Below are 24,351 nucleotides of genomic sequence, written 5' to 3'. Positions count from 1 at the left end.
GAGCACCAGAAGGTCATAGAAGCCACAACGGAAGTACAAGTAGTAGCGGGGGTTGTCTGCGTTCACTGAGCGGATGTTCACCGGCTGGCAGAGAATTCCCCATAGTGCTGCAGGGAATTCTCCTCTCTGGCAGCCAGGGAGGGTATGCGCAATGGGCGTAGACAACCGCTGCCACTTTGCGATAGACGCCTGGTGTAAGTGCCAGCAGCAGCTGAGGTTACCAGACAGGAGCGCTGCAAGGGGATCTGGATCTCAATCTCATAGTCAGACCTCATTTGAGGTCTGATAAGATGACCTCAGTTATAAGATGGGGTATTTTCCCTCGCAGAGCAAAAAACCTTGTCTTATAATTGAGCAAATACAGGTATATGTAAATGTAAAAACCAAGACATGTAATAAGCTCTGAACCTAGTTAAACCTGCAGCAAACAAATAAAAACCAGATGTCAGAGTATGGTATTGGTCTAGTAGAGACAAGTATGGGTAGTGAACAAAACACAGGTGGATAATACACAAATATATTTAATAGAGGTCAGGAAGTTACAACCATTTATGTACCCATGTGTTTAAATTGCATAATGAAAGTAATAGAGAAATGATACAGCATCCAAGATAGAACTTGCCAGGGGAGAGGATTTTAGCTAAAAGGAGTGCTCAGGATCCAATTTGCCCCTGCATATGCAATCTGCTAAACTATCAGCACAGGGTCTAACCAGAGCAGTCCTTGTTCTTACTGAAGGAGTGGTTTACAAGCTTGGCAAAGTTGACGCACAAAAAGGATGCCATACTTGCAGACATGCATTTCCTATTTTGGGTGCCCAAGCTGTTGTGTAGCCACCAATATCCCAATGGGTATTTTTCTGGGGAAAGTCGTAAAAATGTTAACCACTAGGATCCCTAGTTTGACATTCAAGTAGATGCCTATGAATAAATTAACTTTGTCTAAAGAAGAGGGGGGTTACCAGCTGCTGGCAAGCAAGAGGATCTACTCACTAAAGGGAGAGTTGCCATTTTAATTTAATTGCCTTCACTAAACATGAGCAGGCAGCGTCAGTGAGCTTCTGCACCAACAATAGCTTGACTGGCCTTGTGTAACGTATAGTTATATCAGTCAGATCTCTATTCAATGTGAATTTAACAGGGCAAGTTCAACTCTTCACAAGCCTATGAAAACTTCCAAGTATTTCCCCTTCATATGGGGTATATCTGACCGATTGGGCCATTCATGTATCAGATAATGGTTTCCTAAATTGATGTCAAAAAGGTTTTGTACTGTGTTAGCCATTGAGAAAACAGAAGAGTATAGTTAAAATGCCATTGATTGGCTGAGAGTTAAACTGTTAGCCAATAAATGGTATCATTTTAACTATACTTTTCTCCTAAATTGATGTCATAACAGGTTAGAGAAATCAGACCATGCAATGTAAAACATAACTCAAGTCAAACTGTTTGCCATTCAACTTTTATTTTAATAAAATCAGTAATGCACAGCACATGCAGTGCTAAGCATCTAAACTAGTACAATAAGCATTACTAAACTAGAGCAACTTGAGTCAATCTTGACATTAGCAAGTTTGAATCCATTCATTGCATATGATTTTTTTTAAACCTCATCTTTTAAAAAAAGGTATTGCTGCCAAATATACTTGCTAATATGTAATCATTGAAGACAAGTCACCGATTACACCAATATGACAAAAGAACCACATGTTTTGAGGATTGCAATGTGCCAGACATTCACTGAAATATTTAAAAAAAAAAAAATTAACCACACAACTAAACAAAAACTCACACAAACATCTTGAGAATCTGGACACTTCACATGTGTTTTGAAGTGTTTCATTAATATCTTAAGACAAGTGTATCAAAACCTTGGCATGTTTAAATTTTAAATTGCCAATTGCATTTCAATTACACCAGAGAGTTATGGCTGTGCCGCCAATACCGGATCTGCTTAATTTGACTTAAGAGTTTAATATGACTTAACATTAAAAGCTCACACTACCCCGAAATATATAATTTCACGCATACGTTGACATTCAACATTCAAGTGCCAGTGTTTTTGTACTGTCTTTTGGTCAAGTTTCTTTAAACTTTCAAAGAATCACTTAGGCTTACAAAAATAAATATTTGTCAAAATGTTCAATAAATATTACACAAAACTAGCAGCAAAAAGTATCTAGAAATCCATTGTGTGCAAAATAGTTTCCTTCCCCAGCTAACACTCCTATGGTCCCAAATAAATCTCAGTCTACCCTACACCTCTTTCAAAGCGTTTTTCTTCCCCACCCTATTGAGACAAAATATTTGAGGTTAAAAGGACACGCACACAAGACTTGTATAAAAATTCTCGCCATGTGCAATAAAAGTTTTGTATAAAGTTATGGGCAAAATGTACAAGGGCCACCTATATTTTAAATAGCACCATAACAAAAAGACCTCAATACTGTCAAGTGCACCTACAAAAATGTTGAGCAAGGCACAGTACACAAATCTATTGCACTTTTTTGCCAATCCCATGCCACTAAAATTGTTATTTTACTACACAGTATAAGCTTAATTCCAAAGTGGCAGAGACATGTTACAGGTGAGAATTAAGTCTTTGGCTAAATTTAGCATTGACATACTAAATACAATGGAAACCTATGCAACTAAAACTGACTAAACTGCACTGATTAGCAGATTTAACACCTTGTGCAGTCGTACATTTTTTCCACCACTGATCTTGTGATTTAAGTTTTACTCATCTGGAGCCATTTTTAAAGTCTACTGTAAGCCAAGTATGTTTTAAACTCTCAACGCAGCTTAACAGAGTAATGTGAATCTGCATTAAAATAAAGCCTGCTGCATAATTCCTCCTGTTCATACCCTCTTGACCAAAAAACATCAACACTAGCATGCGTTATTAGACCAAAATCAGCCAGGCCTGTCACAGAACCACATACTGCTGTGGTCAGCCATTCTGCCATATTTCATGACAGGCATATGTAAAATTTGATACGCCCTACAAGCTATTTCAAGTTTCAGATCAGTTTACATGTTCCTTCTAAATGTTAGGCCTTCGTTTGGCTAGCTCAACTTATGGATCTGCCTAAACATTGTTAAAAGGAATTCCTGTATTTTCTTGCATTCTCTGAAAAAGAGTGCTCTGTATGAATGCAAGTCCTTAACACCTTTTGTGACTGGAATGGCTTATTGTAAAGACTTCAGGTTCAAAGTACCTTTCCAGGATAGAGTGAGCAAATCAGAAATTAACTTTGTACAGTTTGCTACATTAGTAACTTAAATATGCTTCAGGGTGTTTTGCCTAAAAATGGCAAATAAACAGAAGCTCTAATGCAGGCTCACTGCACACAAGTTTTGCCTCGTAATATTAATTAGTGGATGAAACTAATCCTGTCTTGTGTTGTATCAGACCTTTGTGCCAAGGTTTGATTTTGCCCAAGTTTGATAAGTTTATTTTATCATAACAATTTTATCTTGAGCAATACTGAGCCAACAGGACATTAAAATAAAAAAGTTATCTAAAGTTAAAGGCACAGTACATTAACAAACAAATTATCCTCAGACAAAATAAATGCAGTTGGTAGGGAGGGGTGGATTTGGGTGTAAACCCCAAAACTACAGCAATGAAATCTTCCAACACTTTCAGAGTCGGGTTTTTGCCCCATTTTTCTTCATGGCCCACAGCTCCCTTGAAAAGAAAATTCCGTGGAGTCACAGCTGGTTAATGTACACGTTTTCTTGAAGCTACACAAGGTATAGTCTGGCTAAGTTACATGTGGTTTCCATATTAGCTTGTTTGGTTTGAGTCATTTCTGCCATCCTTAGTTGCCCCACCAGTCAACCTGGGAGCTACCGCCATAGTTTCCTCCATATCCATCACTGTTATAGAAACCACCATATCCACCTGTAAAGAGAGCAATTACTGTTAAGCACTGCGAGAGACACATTAAGCAGAACCATAGATCGCCAGTACAATTGACACTCACCACCTCCAAATCCCCTGCTACTTCCATGGCCACTGCTCCGGCCTCCACGGCTGCTGCTACCAAAGCTAGTGCTTGAACCACCGCTGCTTGTTCTGTAATCTCTGGCACCAAATCCACCGCTGAATCGGCTATAAGATCACATTTCAAACCGTTAACTATGCATGCATTAAAAGGATTCAAAATTACAAGGATTTCTTTCATAAAATGGTACTAGACCCAGTGTGCAAGGAGACATTACCCATCGTGCCCTTTCTGTAAAGGGGCATGAGAACAGACCACAGTATAAAGTAAAGGAATGATATCCAAAAGGCCATGCTAAAGTAAAAGCAGGCTAGATGAGCCAGTTAATCATTCCTCTATGAACAGGCCTCTTGTAACCTTCAATTTAACACTTAAAACCAACTAAAGACAGCCAAGCCCATGCAAAACCAGGATATAAATTTGTCACCTCTTTGAACGGCCACGAGCGCTACTCTTATGATGCTGTTCATAAGCCATGTTCTCCAACCAAGACGGTACTTCTTGTTTTGCTTCCACCAGCAGATCCAACAAGTCCTTTGTTATATTTATGTTCTTCTCGTTAAAAAAGGATGTTGCAAGTCCTAGAGGGGAAAAACCAAACATTATGCAAGGGAAATTGCTAGACTATAAGTCTAGATATTGACATGCTAAGTGTAGTACTATGCATCAGCTGATCTTTAATGAGAAAGTTAGTGCTTGGGAAGTAAACTTTGGCCAAAAGAGTGGTCATGAATCTAAGCCTAAAGCAGGAAACTGGCAGACTAGATGAGCCAAGTTCTTATCATATGCTGTTAAATGCCACATATAGCTTAATTGGTATTCCAAAACTAATCAAGCAGGGAGTAACATAAAGGCTACAAAACTCACCAAGATTACCAACACGGCCTGTACGACCAATACGATGTACATATTCTTCAATGTCACTCGGCAAGTCAAAGTTAATAACGTGTTTGACATTTGAAATGTCAAGTCCTCTAGCTGCAACCTGTAAGCAAGAGGCACGGTGTTATAGCAGCCAATTACATGAAAGTTATAATACTTTGCTATATGCTAAGAACTTACAGCAGTGGCAACAAGGATAGGGCTTTTCCCCGAGCGGAACTGATGAAGTGCTTCTTCTCTGTCTCTTTGGGACCTGTCTCCGTGGATGCTTGTACAGGCATAGCCTTCATGGTACAGGAAATCTTCAAGTGCATCAGCACCCTTTTTTGTCTCAACAAAGACCAATGTTAAGGAATCTTTACCTAGGACATAATTGTGCACATTTTAACTAATCAGCTTTGAGAATACAAGCCATGTAAGCAATGCATGAGTATTCTAGAAAGAACAGTCTACCTGTTGCATTAAGGAGATCCAGCAAAAATGATCGCTTGTCCATTTCCTCAACCCAAACCACTTTCTGAGTAATGTTTTCAGATGTGGACCCAACTCGTCCAACTGCAAGAAAGATGTACTCCTCCAAGAAATCACGAGCAAGGATCTATATATATATATATAAAAAAAAAAAAAAAAAAAAAACACAAAAACTCATCAACTGTAGAACAAGGGAAGCTGAATGCTCACTAGTCCTCGAATACAAGTTTAAGGTATAACCATTCAAATGTCCAGACACTTATTTACTGAAACAATCCTAGAACAACCTGAAAGAAGCTGTAACTGAAAGCCAAGCATTCTGCTTCAGAAAACACTGCAGAAGTTAATTAGGATTTTTTTTTTTTTAGTTACCTGGATTTCCTTTGGGAAAGTGGCACTAAACATCATAGTCTGGCGGACCCCCTTTGGGGGCATTGTGTCTTGCTCAACAATGCGTCTTATCTGGGGCTCAAACCCCATGTCAAGCATTCTATCAGCTTCATCAAGGACAAGATACCTGTATAAGTGAAAACCAGGGGTAAATGACAACACAAAAAGTTCCTTAAAGTGGGACTCTAGTCACACTCCCAGTTAATTCTGTATTATGAAAGGTTAATTGTGCAAGTCATGTGAGGTTTGAGATTCCTATGTATAAAGAATCCATTATGCATGGTCAAGCAAGTTCTTCCTACAGGAGAAAAATCTGGGGGTCTTGCACCCATTCTCCCAAAGCAACCTGAACATTTGACTATATCCTATTTAACATACTTGCAGTAGTCCAAGCCAATCTTCCCCCGCTCCATCATGTCAACAAGACGACCAGGAGTGGCAACAAGTAAATGGCATCCACGCTCCAAGTCCCGAATTTGTTGCCCTATATCAGCTCCTCCGTATACAACACATGGGCGAACTTTGGATCGGTATGCAAACTGTATGCAAGTAAAAAGATATAGGTTCACCAACTGTTATGGATTCACTGGCACTATGCAGCAGTAAAGTAAGATGGCATTGTGTACCAAGTGTTATTGCTTTAGCAAGAGTGACCAACAGCTTGTTTGACATACTTGACAAGTACTGAGAAAACCTATAGTGTGCTGCATTTTAGCATGTTTTCACTCCAAACTAGAGATTTGCCACAGCTGACATATGGGGTTCACAGGACCAATAATGTCAAGTTGCCTGGTTTAATATACCTTTCTGGCCTCTTCATAGATTTGCACTGCCAGTTCTCTTGTTGGAGCCAAAACCAGGGAGAGAGGAAATTGTTTACGTCTGCCATATCTTCCATTATCCTGCAAAGTTTACAAAGTTGTGTTAAATCAAATCTAAGACTGGTTGGCAAGTATCAGACTTCTCATGAACCCCAATTTAGCATGCTTTATATACCAATGTTCTATAGAAAAGAGTTGAATAGCAGTCTTAGAAGGCAACTGTCTTTCCAAGAATGAAGTTTCTGCAGAAGAGTGTTATCTTCCCACTTCACAGCTACCCAACTTACTATCAAACTACAAGAGAGCATCTATAGACTTCTAGGAGTCATCGTATGGACCCAGTGCAAAATTTGAACAGTTTCACAATACCTTAATGTGCTTAAGTGCTTCACCAGGACCATCAGCATATATCTGACTTAAAATTGGAAGAAGAAATGCTGCTGTTTTCCCAGAACCTGAAAGCATGAACATTTCAAAATGTAAGAGCCACATTAAGTAAAAAAAAACAAAAAAACCCAAAAGTAAATAGACAAGTTGCTCTAGCAAGGAGCTTATGCAAAGGAACCGTAGCATATTTACAAATGAATGTTTGGGACGTTTATACCACAAATCAGGAAGTGAAGAATCAACATCAAGATTACACAAGCCTTAATGCTAGTTACCTGTCTGAGCACATGCCATAAGGTCCCTTTTTTCTATGATTATAGGAATTGCATGTTTCTGCACTGGGGTTGGTCGTGTGTAGCGTGTCAGTTGAATATTTCCCATTATTATTTCACCCATCTGGACATCTTGAAACTAGAAAGAACACATTTTCAGACTGTAAAAAGCAAACTCATAAAAATGCAAGCAATAGACTTATACTAAGGTTTGCCCTTAATGTTATAGCACCGTATTAAACATTGCCAACAATATGCCAGTCTTGGTTTTTATTGTAAAAACTGAGGAACTATGAATAGCTAGCTGCAGAGTTAGATTTAACCAGACCACTTCCCTAGCTTTCTGAGAAAGAAAATACGTACAATTTCAATGTGTGGAGGGCAATTTGAGCCTGTAGCTTCAACTGGAATGTCATCATACTTCTCAAAATTAATGCCCGTGTTGCCTCCGGAAAAGAGCTCCCTGAAAGAGCAAACAAGGTTGTAGGTTTTGGTAGGATGGGGGGGGATTTGAGAGATCTACTCATGATCAATTACTTACTGCTCTATACGATCATTTGGAGCAAGGGGTTTTGACCAGTCATCTTCATCATTTCTCTCATCGGACCAACGGCTATTGCCACGATCAAACCTGCCAAATCCTCCCTTGTCTGCACGATTGCCTGCACCATCAAAGCCATCAACACGACGGTCATCAGATCTACATGTAGAAACACAAGTTAGATATAGGGTTCTAACCTGAGGCACATTTTAAAGAGCTCTACAAATTAATTGTTAATTATAAACCCAAGACCAGCAACACCACCCACCTCCTCTTTCCACCACCCTTTACATTCCAATGTATGTCATGCTTACCTGGGACACATTTGGAGGTTTACCAGTTTATGATGTGGTGGCCAAGGTGCGAGAACAGCACACAGGACTACCCTCAGGTTTATGGGCAAAGGAAAAGTGTTTCACCTTACTTGTGTGCACAAAACACAAGGTGTTTAGTAGGTTGTTTAAACAAATCCCCAGACGACTCACATTAGTTAAATAATGTCAATATTTATAACTAAGCATTCTATATCCAGAATTATACTCTATATAATAATTTGCTTCAAGATTCTGGAGTATAAAAAAGCCTTACCTTCTGGTTCCACTTCCTCTATCACCATATAAACCTGCTTTGCCACGGGATCCAAAACTGCTGTATGCATCTTTGTCTCTGCCAGAGTTCCAGCCAGAATTATCACGGTCATAAAAACCTAAACACAAGAATTCAGAAACTGTAGGAAAGCCCATAGCTCGTTTGAAGGAAACTTTCTACACTGCAAATGAACATATACAGTTCAACGCTGCCAATACCTCCTCTGTCTGTACGTCCGGAACCTCGATTCCCAAGGCCACCACGATCACAACCATTCACACGATCATCATTGGTTCCATTGATATAGCCATTACCTCCACGGGAATCCCAGTTTGCATCTTTAAAAGGAGATTTGAAGAGGAATAAGCTGATAGTATACAACACACTTTAACCTGGGTCATGTGACCAGACTTGAAACTAGTGTCTAAAAGCGAGCTAAAGCAAGCTGACAAAATCTCAAGGTTTAATTTCACATGCATATTAGTTCATTACTTCCAACCGCTGCCAGATTCTTACAAGTGAAAACAACAAGATTAAGACTTGTTGTAAATCAACACGTGTAATTGTTAAAATATTTTAACAAGTTCTACAAAGGGAGGATTCAGATTGTGTCTGCTCTGCAGTTTTCAAAATACAGACCTGAGGGTCAGTTGGGGACCCTCACAAGACTTTACCAAGAAATTATTGCAGGCCAGACTGCTGCATTATAGTCAAGGTAAAAACATTAAGCTGTGGACAGTTTTGGTGTGCTCAGAAAGTTACAAAACTGAGCAACGCGAGTGTAATTTCACTGCAATTCACAGGCAGCTTAATGGCTATAGCTTATGCAAGCCAAGCTATTGCACAGCCAATACACTGACAGGTAACCGTACCATTTCTTTGTGACCACCAATCACCGTAGCCCCTATACACCTCTACAGCAGGGTACGGGCACCGTGGATAACCTACACAACAATAGATCTTTCAGCATGAAGTTTACTCATCACTAGCATGTTTCAAAGGTAATAGTTCAACAGCAGATATATTACTAGTTTATTCCTGTAGTATTATTTCTACTAGTGCACATGTGCCTACTGATTCAAGCAGCAACGGTTTTTTTAATGGCAGTAAGACTGCATACCAAACAGAAGTTTATGAATCCTTTTTTGTGGTGTCAGTAAAGATACTGCATGAGGGACCCCTTAATACACTGCTGCAACTGATCATACTTTGTGGTATGCTCAGCAGGCAGATCAGAAGTGGGGAGAAATTGGCATTGATTGCCAATGATTGTTAGTGATGCCACTATATTTTAGAGATTTACCCATTTAATAAAATGTGAATGAGTTAACTCCTTTGGGACCCCTACTATGTTAGACTTAATGGTAGCCCGTTTGTTTCTGTGTACTGCTCCATACTCGCACTGGCTCAGAGCTGAAGTCTGCATTTATAAATGATAGTCCATATACTCAATCCAAATAATAAATGTTCAGTGAATTCACTACAATGCACGAATAGCAAAGGCTAGTGGTGTTATACTTTCCTTAATAAAAAAAAAAAACTTACCCTGTCTTGGAGGCTCTCTGTTTCGTAGATGAGGTGGGATGTAACGCCCTTCTGTAGTGAAGGAAAAAAATAGATTAGCATCACATGGTTCTATATTCAAGAGCACATTTCCAATAGAAGCGGAAAGAATCTTCAAAGTCAACTGTGCTAGCAGATACAAGACAGTCTCAAGACAAATGCACTACTTACTAGTTGAAGCACCACCACTTTGTCCGTCAGCAGAATCCAAGTCTAGGCCAGCAAACTAAAATTAAAATAAAAAGTTAGTATTCAAACGCAACATATTTAATTACAAAACTGTAGAGTAAATGCATTGATTTGTTCTATTGAAGGATAGGTTCTCAGGGATATGCTCAATATACTGAATATTGACGTATAAGTGACCTCTTCTGGTTTTGTTTGGAACTGCAACGAAAGATACAACGGAAACAAGACAAAATGGAGGATAAAAGTTAAGGCAGTCCAGAAGCAATTCAAGTGAGTGCACTGCTGAGGTACGCACACATTAGCAGAAGAATTCACTCTGACGTTATTTTAACATGTGGATCACACAAGAACACTGGCTCCAAAAGTCACACGTACAGACACTGGCTATGTTAAGTCATAAAGCTACCATAAAAACCCAAATCACTTAACACTGCACAAATTAGGATATCTTGTGCAGAAAGATGCTTTTATCCATGGGACTGAAAAAACAGATACCAGTTATTGCCAAGTACCTTACAGTAAAATAGTTTACATAATTTTTCAGTGACGATCAAGCTCATTAGACATACCCCCAAAGTGCGATATTTAAGGAATAGGACAAGATAGCCATATTAAACAATAAAAGCCTGAACACCGCATGCACTAGAAATAGGTGTATAGCTTATATAAGTCAGACAAAATGTCATTAAAGAGTCTCAAATGTACACAGCAAATCTTTTACAAATATGCATAGAAGGGACACAATATCTGACCGATTCAAGCCAGGTGATACGGATCGATCTTGTCAATGAACTCAAGCCGACCACCCTTATTCCACTGACATTACAAACATCTAAGACTAACTTGGAGTCACTACTACATAAATGTGTTATCTGTAAACACTTCAAAAGCTGTAAACAGAACATGTGTAAACATTGTGCAGTAGCTATTTAACTGTCGTAAACACATTAAAACGTTTACAACATGCCTCCCAATAATGTGATGTCATATGGAAGGCTTCGCTTCAGAGTTTTTTTTTTTAGCTACAAAAAGTTGGATATTGCCCACGCTTAAGAACGCTAGAGCAAAGACATAATAGTATAACGGCAGAGGAGCAGTCGAGATCTATTTTTTACGCTAAGCATTTGCACACATATAATTACACCCATCTTGTGGCTTAGACAGGGTTTTACAGCAGCGTACTTATGCAATTGGGATCCAGAAAGCAAGCAGTACAAGTCAAGATATTTTGGCGCAGGCTAAAAGGCCTAAACCATATTCTGCTCCAATACACAAGAGCAACACCAACCCTGGGTAGGCAAGAGGTTAAAAGAAAAAAAACAAAAAGCCAAACTACGGATCTATTTAAAAAAAAAAATAATAAAAAAAAAAGTCAGCACATTTGATTTTAGGGAAACTCATTCAGTTTTAACACTCGGATTTATTAATATGTTGTACTGGACAGCCAATGGTGTCCATTATAAGACACCTCTAGCCATGGGCCAAAGGATTTTGAAACATACCTACAGTGTTGGACAAGAAAGTGGCCCATTGTCAAAATAAAATAAAGTATTTGCGATAACTACACATTCTGGTTTGATCCAAGGATCAGACTTTACATTGTCTTAGAAACTCTGCGTGGCTGCTTTCCGTTAAAAAAGTAGAGAGCGAATCAATGAAAATAAAGGCATCTTGTGCCCCATAATCGCCATATAAAATACTTAACACGTGGCAATGAACTCTAAGAAAAGGACTAACTTAAAAGCATCAAGCGTAAAATGTTTACCAGTTAAAAAAAAAAAAAATCATATCGCTTTAGAGGCTGCGATCCAAAGCCTAGAACGTGACCAACATTAAAAAACGATTAAAAAAAAAAAATCGAACGCGCGTCAAATTATTAACGGCCTCTTAGTCTTTTTTTTGTTTCCTTGTATTAAGCCAGCTGCGTGCCCCCCCCTCCCCCATAAAGACGGCCATTGTGAGGAATGCCGCATCGCGGCCTGCTCCCAAACCCTAATTAGGACACGAACATCCGCAAGATAAATTAAATATGCAAAAGCAATAAAGGAGAAACTACCGTGGACGGGGGGGGACAATACAACGGGGCTAGAATGAGTCAGCCGGGGCAGCCCGGCCCTCATGACGCACTAGGGCAGTCGTAATCAGAATGAGATATTGGAAGAAGAAAATTAAGGCCGAAACAAGGCCTCATTCGGCTAAGGAGGAGATGATCCGCCTGCACTGGTACGATGTGCCAGGGAGGAGGGGCCAGCAGCCACTGGGATTTCTCCGCATAATGTAACTGCGCACATAGGCGAAGAGCCCATGACTAGGCCTCCATTGTCTGACAAGGGCTGAGCGCACATCCGCTTCACACCACGAGTACACGACATATACTCAGCTCGTTACAGCGAACTCACCTGCTGGTCTAGACCGTGAACATTTTCGATGGCCACATGACTCATAACTAAGGTGTAGGAAGGCCGGGACCTCTCGATCAGTAATTCGGATGTAGATGCCGGGCGGATTAGTTGACGGTTGAATCTGTCTTTCAGTTGCCGGAGTCGATGTATTTTACAATCGGTAATTCGAACACAAAACAAAATAAATAAAAGACGACTATTAGCGATATTATTAGAAATGTCGCTCGTCTATTTCGAAACGGAGACGCGAACAGTACGAGAAGCTGCTCCCAACTGAACGCCAGAACGAGCCGGGCCGTTTTCTTAAATAAGGACGCAGTATAAGTGACGTCAGTACGCTTTCGGGGGAAGCTACCGGCTCTGGTGTAGTTACTGGCAGGGGGCGGAGAGTAAGAGAATTCGTGCACGCGCTCTGAATTCGCGGGAGAAAGAGAGCGTCCGCATCAGCGTTCACGAATCATCGCAGTCTAAAAGCACTTCATCGCCAACGCAGCTTGGCAGAATTCTCGAGCGTCAGATCGCGAGATTTAACGATTCTTGGTTTCGCCCGTCCCCACCCAATCGGTGATACCGGGGTAGTGATTTTAGAGGGTTTGGAGATGAAGAGTTTTGCTTACTGCATTGCGATGCTGTACTCGTCCAGTGTGATGTAGCTAAATACGCACGGTTGACCCGTGATAACTGTTCATTTTTCTGTGACACGATTTTTAATGGTTTCAACCACAACCGTTAGAAATATTGTTTTGAATTGTTTCCCTCCTACTATTAGCATGTCAGCATAATTTTCCTCACAGGAACTTACGTTCCTGTATTAATAAGTAGCTGCACTTATAAAGTGTCCCCGTCAAGGGCCTGATACCATATTTTCTTCACCAATGGCCCTTTTTTTTTCTTTTCTAGGAGCGCAGAATGCTTTTAAGGTATGGGTGTATCATACAGGAATAGGTAAATAAAATGCTATAAAAGTGTTTAGGCATCAAATGTGTGTGAATATAGGAGAATCCCTTATCTGAAAAGATATTAAAAAAAAATTCAGGTAAGGGAGGGAGGGTAGGAAAGATGTGTCTGACCTCTCCTGTAGTCAGTAGATCCTTTCCCCATCTCATTTTTTACTTCTCCCTGATGTCTGTCCCGTTCAGGTTTCTCCCCGCTGTCCCAGGACACTTCTGGTCCATTGTTCAGTCTTCCCCGCTTCTTAGACCAGTGATGCTCTGGGGAAGGCTGAACAAGGGACAAGAAGAGCTTCGAGGACGGTGTGGATAAGCCTGAGCAACAGCAGACACAGGGGAGAAGACTTGAACCGTTATCCAAAATCATCGCTTATCTGAAGTACCGGTACTTCTGGTCCCAAGTGTTTCGGATGAGGGATACTCAACTTGTATGCAAAAGTCTTGGTATGGTCCACACTTCCAGCCACAATTCCTAAAACAAAAGTTCATGTAAATGTGCACTGTTAAGCACTATAAAGTGCCGTATTTGCTCGATTATAAGACGACCTCCCCAAATTTGAATATTAATTTAGGAAAAAAGAAAAAGCCTGAATATAAGACAACCCTATAGGAAAAAAGTTTTACCAGTAAATGTTAATTCATGTAAACTATTTTTTTTAATAAAAGCTATGATTGAGAAAAATATTTTGGTTTTAGTTCCTTCTATTTTCCAACCTGCCCCCCCAGTTATGCCCCAGAAATGCCTTATACCCCCTATATGCCACTGTGCCCCATGATATGCCTTTTAACCCTCTAAATGCCACTGTGCCCCATGATATGCCTTTTAACCCTCTAAATGCCACTGTGCCCAATGATATGCCTTTTGATCCCCTATGTGCAACTCTGCCTCCAGAAATGCCTTATACCCCTATATGCCACTCTGGCATTAAGGGGGTTAAAAGGCATATTATGGGGCAGAGTGGCATATAGGGAGGTTTAAGGCATTTCAAGAGGCAGAGTGGCGTATAGAGAGTTAAAAAGGCATTTCTGGAGGCAGAGTGGCATAAAGGGGCTTAAAAGGCATTTCATAGAAAACTATGCCTCCAGAAATGCCTTATGCCCCCCGTTTAACACTGCTCCGCCCCCTCCCCCCACAAACTTACCGGTGCTTCTGACTCCCCTGTCATGCAGCCGGGGCAACGTGTAGATGTCTACGCAATTCGCGACAACTTACGCTGCAGCCGGAAGGAGGTGTGGCTAGCAGCGGGGGCGAATCGCGTAGACATCTACACGCTGCCCCGGCTATACACCAGGGACTCAGAAGCACCGGGGGGGGGACAGGAGGATCCAGGTCCCCTGCAGCTGCGGGGGATCTGGATCTTAGTTGTCTCATAGTTTGAGGTCTGATTATAAGACGACCCCGATTATAGGACGAGGGGTATTTTTCAGAAAAAAACCTTGTCTTATAATTGAGCAAATACGGTAATAATGTGAGGTCCTGCTTTGTAAGTATATATATATATATATATATATATACATACACACACCAGAAATGCCTTATATCGTTTTATGCCACTCTGGCATATAGGGGGTTAAAAGGCATGTCTGGAGGCAGAGTGGCGTATAGGGGGTTAAAAGGCATTTCTGGAGGCAGTGGCATATAGGGGGTTAAAAGGCATTTCTGGAGGCAGAGTGGCATAAAGGGGGTTAAAAGGCATATCATGGAGCACTGCCTCCAGAAAAGCCTTATGCCCCCCCATATAACACTCCCCCCCCCCCGACTTACCAATGCTTCTGACTCCCTGGTGTCTAGTGGAGGCTGGTGTTAGTTCCGCTGGGGGTTTTTGTGACTGAACACCGGTGCTCCGTCATAGAAGCCCCGGCGGAAGTACCAGCAGCAGCGGGGGTTGTCTGCGTCCATCGCGCAGACGTTCGCTGACTGCCAGAGAAGAGAATTCCCTCTGGCAGACGGGGAAAGTCAACCTCTGCTGCTGCCGGGTGATAGAAGCCCGGCGGAAGTGCCACACCTGAGGTTACCAGACAGGAGGATCCAGGTACCCTGCAGCGCTGCGGGGGTCTGGATCTTAGTCTCATAGTCAGACCTCTATTTGAGGTCTGATTAGAAGACAAACTCGATTATAAGATGAGGGGTATTTTTCAGAGCATTTGTCTTATATTGCTCTTATATTAAATTTGTCTTCTAATCGAGCAAATACGGTAAATAACACAAAACCTTTACTTTTCCTGTCACTGATTCCTGGGAGTAGAAACCACACCAGGACTGGCAGCCAAACACACACGCACCAAGACAGCCTCTGCCACACCGACACCCACACACACCAGGACAGGCTCTGCCTCACCGACACCCAAAATACACACCAGGACAGGCTCTGTCACACCAACACCCAGACACACATACCAGGACAGGCCAAGCGACAACGGAGCATAAAAAAATTCTACACTGCTTTGTCATTGACCCCCCTTTTATATTTTTGCCGCTTGTGTATTAATGCCCCATCCAGGCCTCCCTTTTGTATTGATTAAAGTGTCCCCCCACAACCTTGTGTATCGCCCCCCTTGTGCATTTATGCCCCCACACCCTTGTGTATTGATTTATGTGATCCCCATACCCATGTGTATTGCCCCCAGCCAGCCTCCCCTTTAGTATTTATTTATGTGATGCCCAACCACCCTCTTGTCTATTGATGCCCCCAATGCCATGTGTATTACCCCCAGCCACCCCCCTTTTTGTATTGTTTAATTTTGAATGATTTCCCAAGGCAATTACTCCTCCCCCTCCCTTGAATATGGGTCCCCTTTCCTATTTTTTTGAAATACTTACATTTTTGCTTTTCTTTTTTTTCCTGCTCTCCTCCGACGGGACAATCCTCTCCCTGTCACGAGGAACTCTTCTATGAGCCTGCCCCCTTGAGCAATCACGTCTTGAAAGCGGCGGGACAAAGAGCCTCACTGAGGCTCTGCCACTGGGCGTTTTTTTGAACGGGCGGACTGGACTAACCCTCTTGATAGGCAGCTTCAGTTGTCTTCCTCGAGGCATATCACCACAAAATTTGTTAATGGGTTACTGCGAGACGCCTCTGGTGGTGCCCACATTTCTAAAGGCCTGAAAGCGTGGATGACTCGCTTCTCCGATGTTGACAGGTCTGACTTAATCAGCTGTATAGTATCGACGCTTCGGGCCAGTATTTCTTTTGAAATGCAGATTGTTCATCAGGAATATCTCTCTCCCCATCTCCAATTTCTTATGAGAATACTGCCCTCAGATTCTTGCCCCAAGTGTGGTCTGGCAAGGAGCAGACCTTTACCATAACTTATGGTCGTGTCTCCCACTTTGGTCTTTCCGCACTGTGCGACCGTGCGCTTCAAATCACCCCAGAGGCTGTGATTCTTGGACTGTTGTCATTACCTGATACGACATGTTTCTCTTACCCGTATCGTTCTGGCTGTAGCCAGAAAGACCATACTACATCAGTGGATACACTCTGACCCACCCTGATTGCTTCTATTACATACAAAGTTATTATTTCTGTTTAGAATGGACTGGTTAGACACGTCATTGAACATTGAATCGCTTTTTAAGGTATGGGGGGTTACTGTTTGGCGTTTTCTTGTTAGCCTCCCTGTATTGCAGTGTTCTTTTTTTCTTTTTCTCATTCGTTGGTCATTTGGGGGATGTTACTGGGGTTCTGTCATTTTGCTATGCTATTTGTTTCTTATTATGTTGTACCCTGGTTTTCTTGTTTTTGTTTTTATCTTTGAAAACTCAATAAAAATGTAAAAGTAATTTTATTAGGTGGCTGGCAGAGGCGGTCTTACGGCCGCTCTCAAGTTGGAAAGGATGAACTGCTATGACCATGAGGGTCTGGCCTTGCTTTCTGGGCTTCATACGAATCGTCAGATTCCGAATGCACTAGTCTACTCATCAGTCCAAAGCTGCCATTTTAATCACACTCTCTCCCTACCTTCTCTGCCGACCAATTCCGCTTCGCATCTTCTTCCGCATCTGCTATCTCCTCCCTTTTCTTCTATCTTCAATCCTAAATCTTCTTTCTTCGTCCACATTTCCATGGACATAACGTAAACTTCTGCCAAAATGGCAGAGCTGCGGTGACATCCTCTCCAATCATCCAGTCGGGGAAGAGAACATCACTGAAAGTGCCAACTGATTGGCACTACGATTGGAGGATCAAGGAGATGATGTCAACGCAGTTCATCTGAGGGCAATATGGCAGTGGTTATGGTGACGCCCTCTCCTGATCCTCCAATCAGGGCAGAGGACGTCATTGCAAGCACCAACATATTGCCCCTACTTTACATAAGGGCAAAATTACATTGATTGTGGTGACGTCATCTCCTCTGACTGGAGGATCGGGAAGATGACGTCACACCAGCTTCACCATTTTGTCGGAAGATGCCAAGTTATGTCCGCAGAGATGCGGACAAAAAAACAAGATTAAGGTTGGAGAGAAGGGAAAATATGAAGAAGCAGAAGTGGTCGACAGAGAAGGAAGGAAAACATTTAGAGAGTGTGAGAGAGAGAGAGTGAATGTTATGTTTCTGATTTAAAAATGCCCCTGAATTTTCGTACTAACCAAATGGGCAGGGAACTGAAATTGTTGTTGGAAAATGAATGGGGCATAAACAAACCAAATTGTTTTTGGCCCATTAGCAAATTTCTACTGATTCAAGATTTGAAATATTTGGTTGTAGCCTAAGGTAGTTTGTTTGCCAAAAGGCTGGAGAGTGTGGTAAAAATGAGTGTTTGCAAGCTACAATGAAGCATGGTGGAGCCCCAAATCTATTCTACAGGATGACAATGACCCCAAACATGCAGCCATGGTCATTAAGAACTATCTTCAGTGTAAAGAAGAACAAGGAGTCCTGGAAGTGATTGTATGACCACCACAGAGGCCTGATCTCAACATTATCAAGCCTGTCTGGGATTACATGAAAAGAGAGAAGCGACTGAGGCTGCTTAAATCCACAGAAGAACTGTAGCTAGCTCCAAGTTGTTTTGAACAACCTACCTGTCAATTTCCTTAAAAACTGTGTGCAAGCGTACTTGGAAAAGATCTATTTTAACCCCTTAAGAACCAGGTTGTTTTTGTACCCTTTGTGACCAAGGCTGTTTTGCAGTTTTTGTGTTTAGCTGTAATTTTCTTCTCTGTGTACCCATGCAAGTTATATCGGTTTTTTTTTCTCAGAACAAAAAGGGGTTTCTTCAGATAACTTCAGATATTTTTGTGATCATATCATCTAATTTCATATAAACAAAAAAAATATATTGAAAAATTTAAATTTTAAAAAGGCACTTTTTCTCGCTTGTATTTAAAAAATATTTTACTCATCTACAATTGCTAATGAAAAATAAATTCTACTATTTGTCCTGAATTAAGAAGCACTCAATGTTTTTAGTTTTTTTTTCCAAGTTATATAACAATTTTTTTACAAATCTGTTCATTCTGCCTCCATATGCTATTTGGGTCATCTTTAAGCCGGCCAGTGCAAGTTACCCCCATCTAACCATAGATTTCTTTAAAGTAGACACTGTCATAATTAGCTCACATGATGTACATGGAAGGGTAATCCATCAGAGGTGGTTCCTTTCTTTATGTAAGCATTCAATGGGTTAATCTGATGTTGATTACATCAGTTTCTTGTGCATGCCCTCTGTATCTGTTCTGACTAGAAGTATCATCTTCCCAGGACCCCTGTGGTGATTCATGGCCTAATGGATAAGGATCCTGAGTTATAGGAATTCCATTCCTAGCTTAAGTGGAGGGGTTTTTCATCACCTTTACCCCGCCATAATTTATTGGCAGATCAAACATGGGAATTAATTCTTGGAAAAGGTGTCATAATTGGTCATGTGGCCAGAGGGGTGTTTTCTTTCCAAAAGAGTTTGATTTAGGGGCAATACAGTGACCTCAAAGAAGAACACCATGATTTCCTCGTAAGAAATCATCTGGACTTATGGAGTTTCCACAGGCCTAATTATTGATGGACCTTGTGAGTGAGGGTCCTGTGTTTAAGTCCCATTGTTTTTAAGAACTGTGTGCTTGTTTTGTTTTTTGGTTTGTTTCCCCCCCCAAAAAATATATGTTATTAAAGTTTGCAATATACAACAATAATAAAATAAGGGGATAAACAAGAAAGAATAAACAGGGAAGGAGAAGGAAACGGGGACTGTAGTCTCCAGCCATCAAACATAAGAATTAATACATATTAATGAAAATACAATACAGCAGGGGCATCCAACGTGCGACTTCGAGGTTCGGCCCGCTGGACTTCGAGGTTCAGCCTGCGTGAGCAGGTCCGGACTGGCCCCCTGGAGATTTCCTGGTGGGCCGGCAGACCATCATTCAAAGCGGCCGCACGACGGCTGCTTAGAACTTCGCGTCCAGGCGGCCACTTTCAAAGCGGCTGTAACTTCTGTAAGACCGCCTCCGCCGGTCGCCCAGTGGCAGCAGTGCCTCATGCCCCTTTTAAGACGTGGCGTTCAAGGGGGCAGGCTCAGAAGAGTTCTCCTGACAGCGAGAGGATCGTCACGTTGGAGGACATCAGGGGGGGGGGACACAAAAATATAAGTATTATCAAAAAAATTGTTAGGGGTTTGCGGAAAGTGAACCCATATTCAAAGGGGGGGTGGATTCCCTTGGGACAAAAATTAAATAATACAAAAGGGGGGTGGCTGGGTTGTGGCATTATAAAATCAATGGGGGGGTGGATGGGGGTAATACATATGCCAGTGGGGGCATCGATACAAAAGAGGTTGGTTCGGCATCATATTAGTCGATACAAAAAGGGTGGGAAGGCATAAATACACAAAGGAGGGGAATGGCTGGGGCATCACATAAATCAATAAACAAGGGTGTGGGGGCATAAAGGGGGGCAATACACAAGGTTGGGGGGGCATTAATCAATACTAAAGGGGGCCGGGCAGAGGCATCAATACACAAAAGGGCAAAAATGCAAAAGTGGAAGTTAATGACGAAGCGGTGTAGAAAATATTTTTTTTTATGCTTCATTGCGGCAGAGCCTGTCCTGGTGTGTGTGTCTGGGTGTCAATGTGGCAGAGCCTGTCCTGGTGTGTGAAAATAGCGTGTGTCCGGCAACGTCAGCGGGGCGGCCCAATGATGTCAGTGGGATCGCCTCCGACATCAGTGGGAACCAACAGCGGGACCAAGGTAGCCAGAACCAGAAAGTTCCCAGTTTAGTTTGTCATATAGAGTATATATTATACATCTGACACTCCAACACATTAAAGATAGCTTGTAATATTATATTGTTTAAGCTTGAGGAAGTCAGTTTCATATTGCAAATGTCTGACTTTATTTAGATATGATCATCAAGTGATTTTGCATGTATTTTTCATTTGGTTTTAATTGCGCAAAGCCTTTACCATCTATTTTCTTTTCAAAACAAGGCTTTCCTTAGTTAATTGAAATTTCCATTCAATTTTCAAAAAGTAGTAATTGCCTTAGCAATGTAAAGACCTTTTGAATTTGACACCTATTACCAGAAGCCAGTTGAATTCCATCAACCAGCAAAAAAAGAGAAGCGTGGAAAGCCTTAGCTTTCACACATTGGAGGATGCTAAAAAGCAATTTGTATTTTTATTGTAGCAGAAAATTAGTTTTGCAACCATTGGGGAGGATTCCTAATGCAATGTGAAAATCCTCATTTAGGACACCCCCCAGTTTATGTGGTTTTAAGAGATTCCAGCACTGAATACATTTAACAACTAAACATTGTTATTAAGGGAGTTGAAGGAGAAGAACCAGAAATAAGCTACAGATTAGATTTTACATGAATATTCCACACCTGGTTGATCACAATTAACCAATGACCAAAAATATTATTTTTTTAATAATTTTTACCTAAGGGGTTAATTGTTTATATGTATTTTTAAATCTATATTATGTAGTTATTGTGGTGAGTGTTAGTGGGGAATTAGATAGGGTAAGGTTTAGGGTTAGGTATGGTTTAAAAAAATAAAACCCTAAAAATAAGTAACCTTTATATTTGAATATAGGGTGGTTTTTAAATCAGGACAAGTCAATAAATATACTTTTAGTATTTTTCCAATTTATATTAGCTGTGAAAAACTGCATTTTTGTGTTATTGAAATCTTATTTTATTACTCTATTTGTCTAGAAAAATAATATGTGTTCGCTAAATGAGAAAGATGTAAATAACGGTTGAGGAAACATAGAGCAAAACCATGAAAAATTGCCCTGTTGTTCACTAGCACATGTGCTGTCCTGCAGTGCGTAGGATGTCTAAACACGCAGAAAGGCAACTACTATTATACAACTCACATACTACAGGACCGTTCTTTATATGTTCCAGTCAGCAGGAATATTACCAGTGCCATAGTATACTAGGGAGAGAGTTGAAGGTTAGTCCAATGTATCATAGTGTATGGTGTAGATTTAGGGTATTGGATAACAAAGCTTTGTTATGCAGCGATCAGCAGTATGTGTGGCCTACACCTCAACAGTGGATGTTTGGCTACTAAGGAAAAAACAACATAATAGCTAGAATTTAATGGAGATTCTAAACTATGATTTGCATAAGGCTAGAATAATTAAGAGTTGAAGAAGAGTTAAACATGGGAAAGGGGGTTTGAGGAGCAAGGATTTTCTGATAATGTGTTGCTAAAGGACAAGCTGCTGCTGCTGCTGGAGGAGAAATGCAGGAGATGTCTTTTTAATGCCTTTGCCAGAGAGATATTACATTATATATTATAAGGACCCCCGGGCAAGAAAGACTGAGCAGGCTCAGCACAATGCATAATTCAGTCAGTGAGATTATTATTATTTATTGTTTTATATAGCACCTTCAAATTCCGTAGCGCTGCACAATGGGTGGACAGGACAAAACAAGTAGCATGTAACATAACAATTTGACTTACAGAGACAAGAGGTGAGGAGGGCCCTGCTTAAATGAGCTTACAATAGCTTAAATCTCTCTGAATTAGCGATGCTGTGGACAGGAAAATATATTTCAGTAGAGCCAATGTGAAATTGTCCAGAACAAGGGGTATTACATGAAGAACAAGCAAAAATATTCTAAAGAGTGGTCCTCTGAAGTCTTCACCACAAACGTTACTGTGACGGGACAGACCTGTACCCCGACTGTCACAGGGACCCCGAGTGTCAGCAGTTCAAAGTTCCGCCAGGATGAGCCGCGATGGAAGATGTAGTTTACTACACACTTCAGTCAAAATCTGCTTTTGTAGACAGATGCAATCAATTTTCACTTAGGGTGATAGTAAATCATTCTAATTGAAACCAAAATAGTTACTGTCACGATCCCGGCTCCGGACGCCGCCAGAAGTGTTACCATCCCGGCTCCGGACGCCGCCGGGAGGAGGTCTGCCCGCGGTTCCCGTATGCCAGCCGTTCGGGACGGCGGGCGGTCCTCCGCTCGCGGCACTAGTAGCGGGCGAAGGGTTGTCCGCGGGTCCCGGGAAAACATCTCCCCGGACAGCGGACGATCCTCCGCCCGAGGTGTTGGGACACAGGGAGGATTCGGCCCCGGGAACAGTAGTTCCCGGAGCCTGTGTACTTACCCGTCCTCCGGTCCGCCTCCCGGGCACGCTGCACGTTGCTGGAGGAATGATGGACGGCTGGGGGGCGTGGTTTTGGTTCTGGTCTGGGAGGGGCTTGTGGAATGGTCGCCAGTTTTAAAAAGCTGGCTGTACCTTTCACAAGCACCCTGTTGTGGTCTTCAGTTTACGTCTTTTGCTCGTGCAATCAAGTTTCCTGGTTTTGACCCCTGGCTCGTCTGACTATCCGCTCCGTGCATCTGACCTCTGGCTTGGCTGACTACCTGCTCCGTGTATCAGACCCCTGGCTCGTCCGACTATCCTGCTCCGTGTATCAGACCCCTGGCTCGTCCGACTATCCTGCTCCGTGTATCAGACCCCTGGCTTTGCTGACTACCCGCATTGTGCTCCTGTCTTGTGCTGCGCCTTGCCGCGGCTGCTGCCGCTCAGAACCTATCTCCAGCTGGTGGGAGGTTGTCCACTGTTGGGATCGTCTAAGTCCTGGACTACTGCTGCCGGGAATTCCCTCTCAGTAGCGGTAGTTTGGGCAGAAGAACTTCTGCGGGGACGACCTTCCTTAATAGTCCAGCGAAACAGTGACAGTTACTTCAACTATTATTGAATATATAGTATGCTTTTGTAATGACATGATCATTACCAGATAAAATTATAATTTTATGCAACAGGGCTCCAGTAGTGTAATCATCAATTGCTTTCTTGTGGATTATTGCTCCGAGATAGCAATACTTTAAAATATTTACATACAAACAAATGCAGAGAAAAACACTGGAGTACGAGGGGAGTTTTAGCCACCATCCCCATTTATCACCACTAGGTGGCTAACATCTGCAATTTCCACAAAACATTTAGCAGACTAACATTTATTATAATTTTTAAGCAATTGCACCCTTGCTGCTCCTGTCTACAGACACATATGACATTAGTGCTTCATAAATCTTACAAGTATGTGTGCAAATCATCATGTTTGTCTCAGTTCACAGAATTATTATCTGCCTGCAAACATGCTAAACAGCTTTGTCTGTCATCCTTTGTCCACCACCTTTATAATCAGAATTATAAATATCCTAGTAAAATTATATACTAGAAATATACTAGTAATATAGCTTGTTACATGTGTGGCGGGATTGGCTTGGAACAAGTCTTCAGTGGAGGCCTTTAAATAGAATAATTTAATTAATGACTGTGGATATCTTAGAAGTTTAACTCTCCCATGTAATGACCCGTAGATAGCAGACCTCAAGAAAACTGTTTTAAAGACTGGTTCATACCTCCTATCATTTGTTTTGGGGGGTGGAGTCAGTGGCATGGC

General features: G+C 41.6%; 1 protein-coding gene across 2 annotated transcripts; it reads right to left on the bottom strand.

Annotated features, from left to right (window-relative positions):
* Positions 1-1,445: 1,445 nt before the first annotated feature.
* Positions 1,446-12,813, bottom strand: DDX3X (DEAD-box helicase 3 X-linked). 2 transcript variants are annotated; one of them, XM_053457450.1, is made up of 19 exons: positions 12,516-12,813; positions 10,099-10,153; positions 9,910-9,960; positions 9,237-9,308; positions 8,583-8,702; positions 8,365-8,482; positions 7,777-7,935; positions 7,599-7,698; positions 7,239-7,374; positions 6,946-7,031; positions 6,559-6,657; positions 6,134-6,294; positions 5,738-5,882; positions 5,348-5,492; positions 5,075-5,256; positions 4,880-4,997; positions 4,440-4,593; positions 3,992-4,119; positions 1,446-3,909 (listed from the first exon to the last, which is right to left on the bottom strand). In XM_053457450.1, the coding sequence occupies exons 1-19, from the start codon at positions 12,558-12,560 to the stop codon at positions 3,827-3,829; spliced, it is 2,157 nt and encodes a 718-aa protein (XP_053313425.1). In that variant the 5' UTR covers positions 12,561-12,813; the 3' UTR covers positions 1,446-3,826. The 2 variants fall into 2 exon arrangements, with proteins under 2 accessions (XP_053313425.1, XP_053313426.1); XM_053457451.1 differs by lacking the exon at positions 9,237-9,308 and having other exon boundaries at positions 12,516-12,811.
* Positions 12,814-24,351: the final 11,538 nt, after the last annotated feature.

Source organism: Spea bombifrons, chromosome 2 (assembly GCF_027358695.1).
Source record: "Spea bombifrons isolate aSpeBom1 chromosome 2, aSpeBom1.2.pri, whole genome shotgun sequence".
In the NCBI taxonomy this organism is placed as follows: domain Eukaryota; kingdom Metazoa; phylum Chordata; class Amphibia; order Anura; family Pelobatidae; genus Spea; species Spea bombifrons.
The sequence above is the reverse complement of the archived record's forward strand: the minus strand, read 5'-3'. Positions and strand labels throughout refer to the sequence as shown.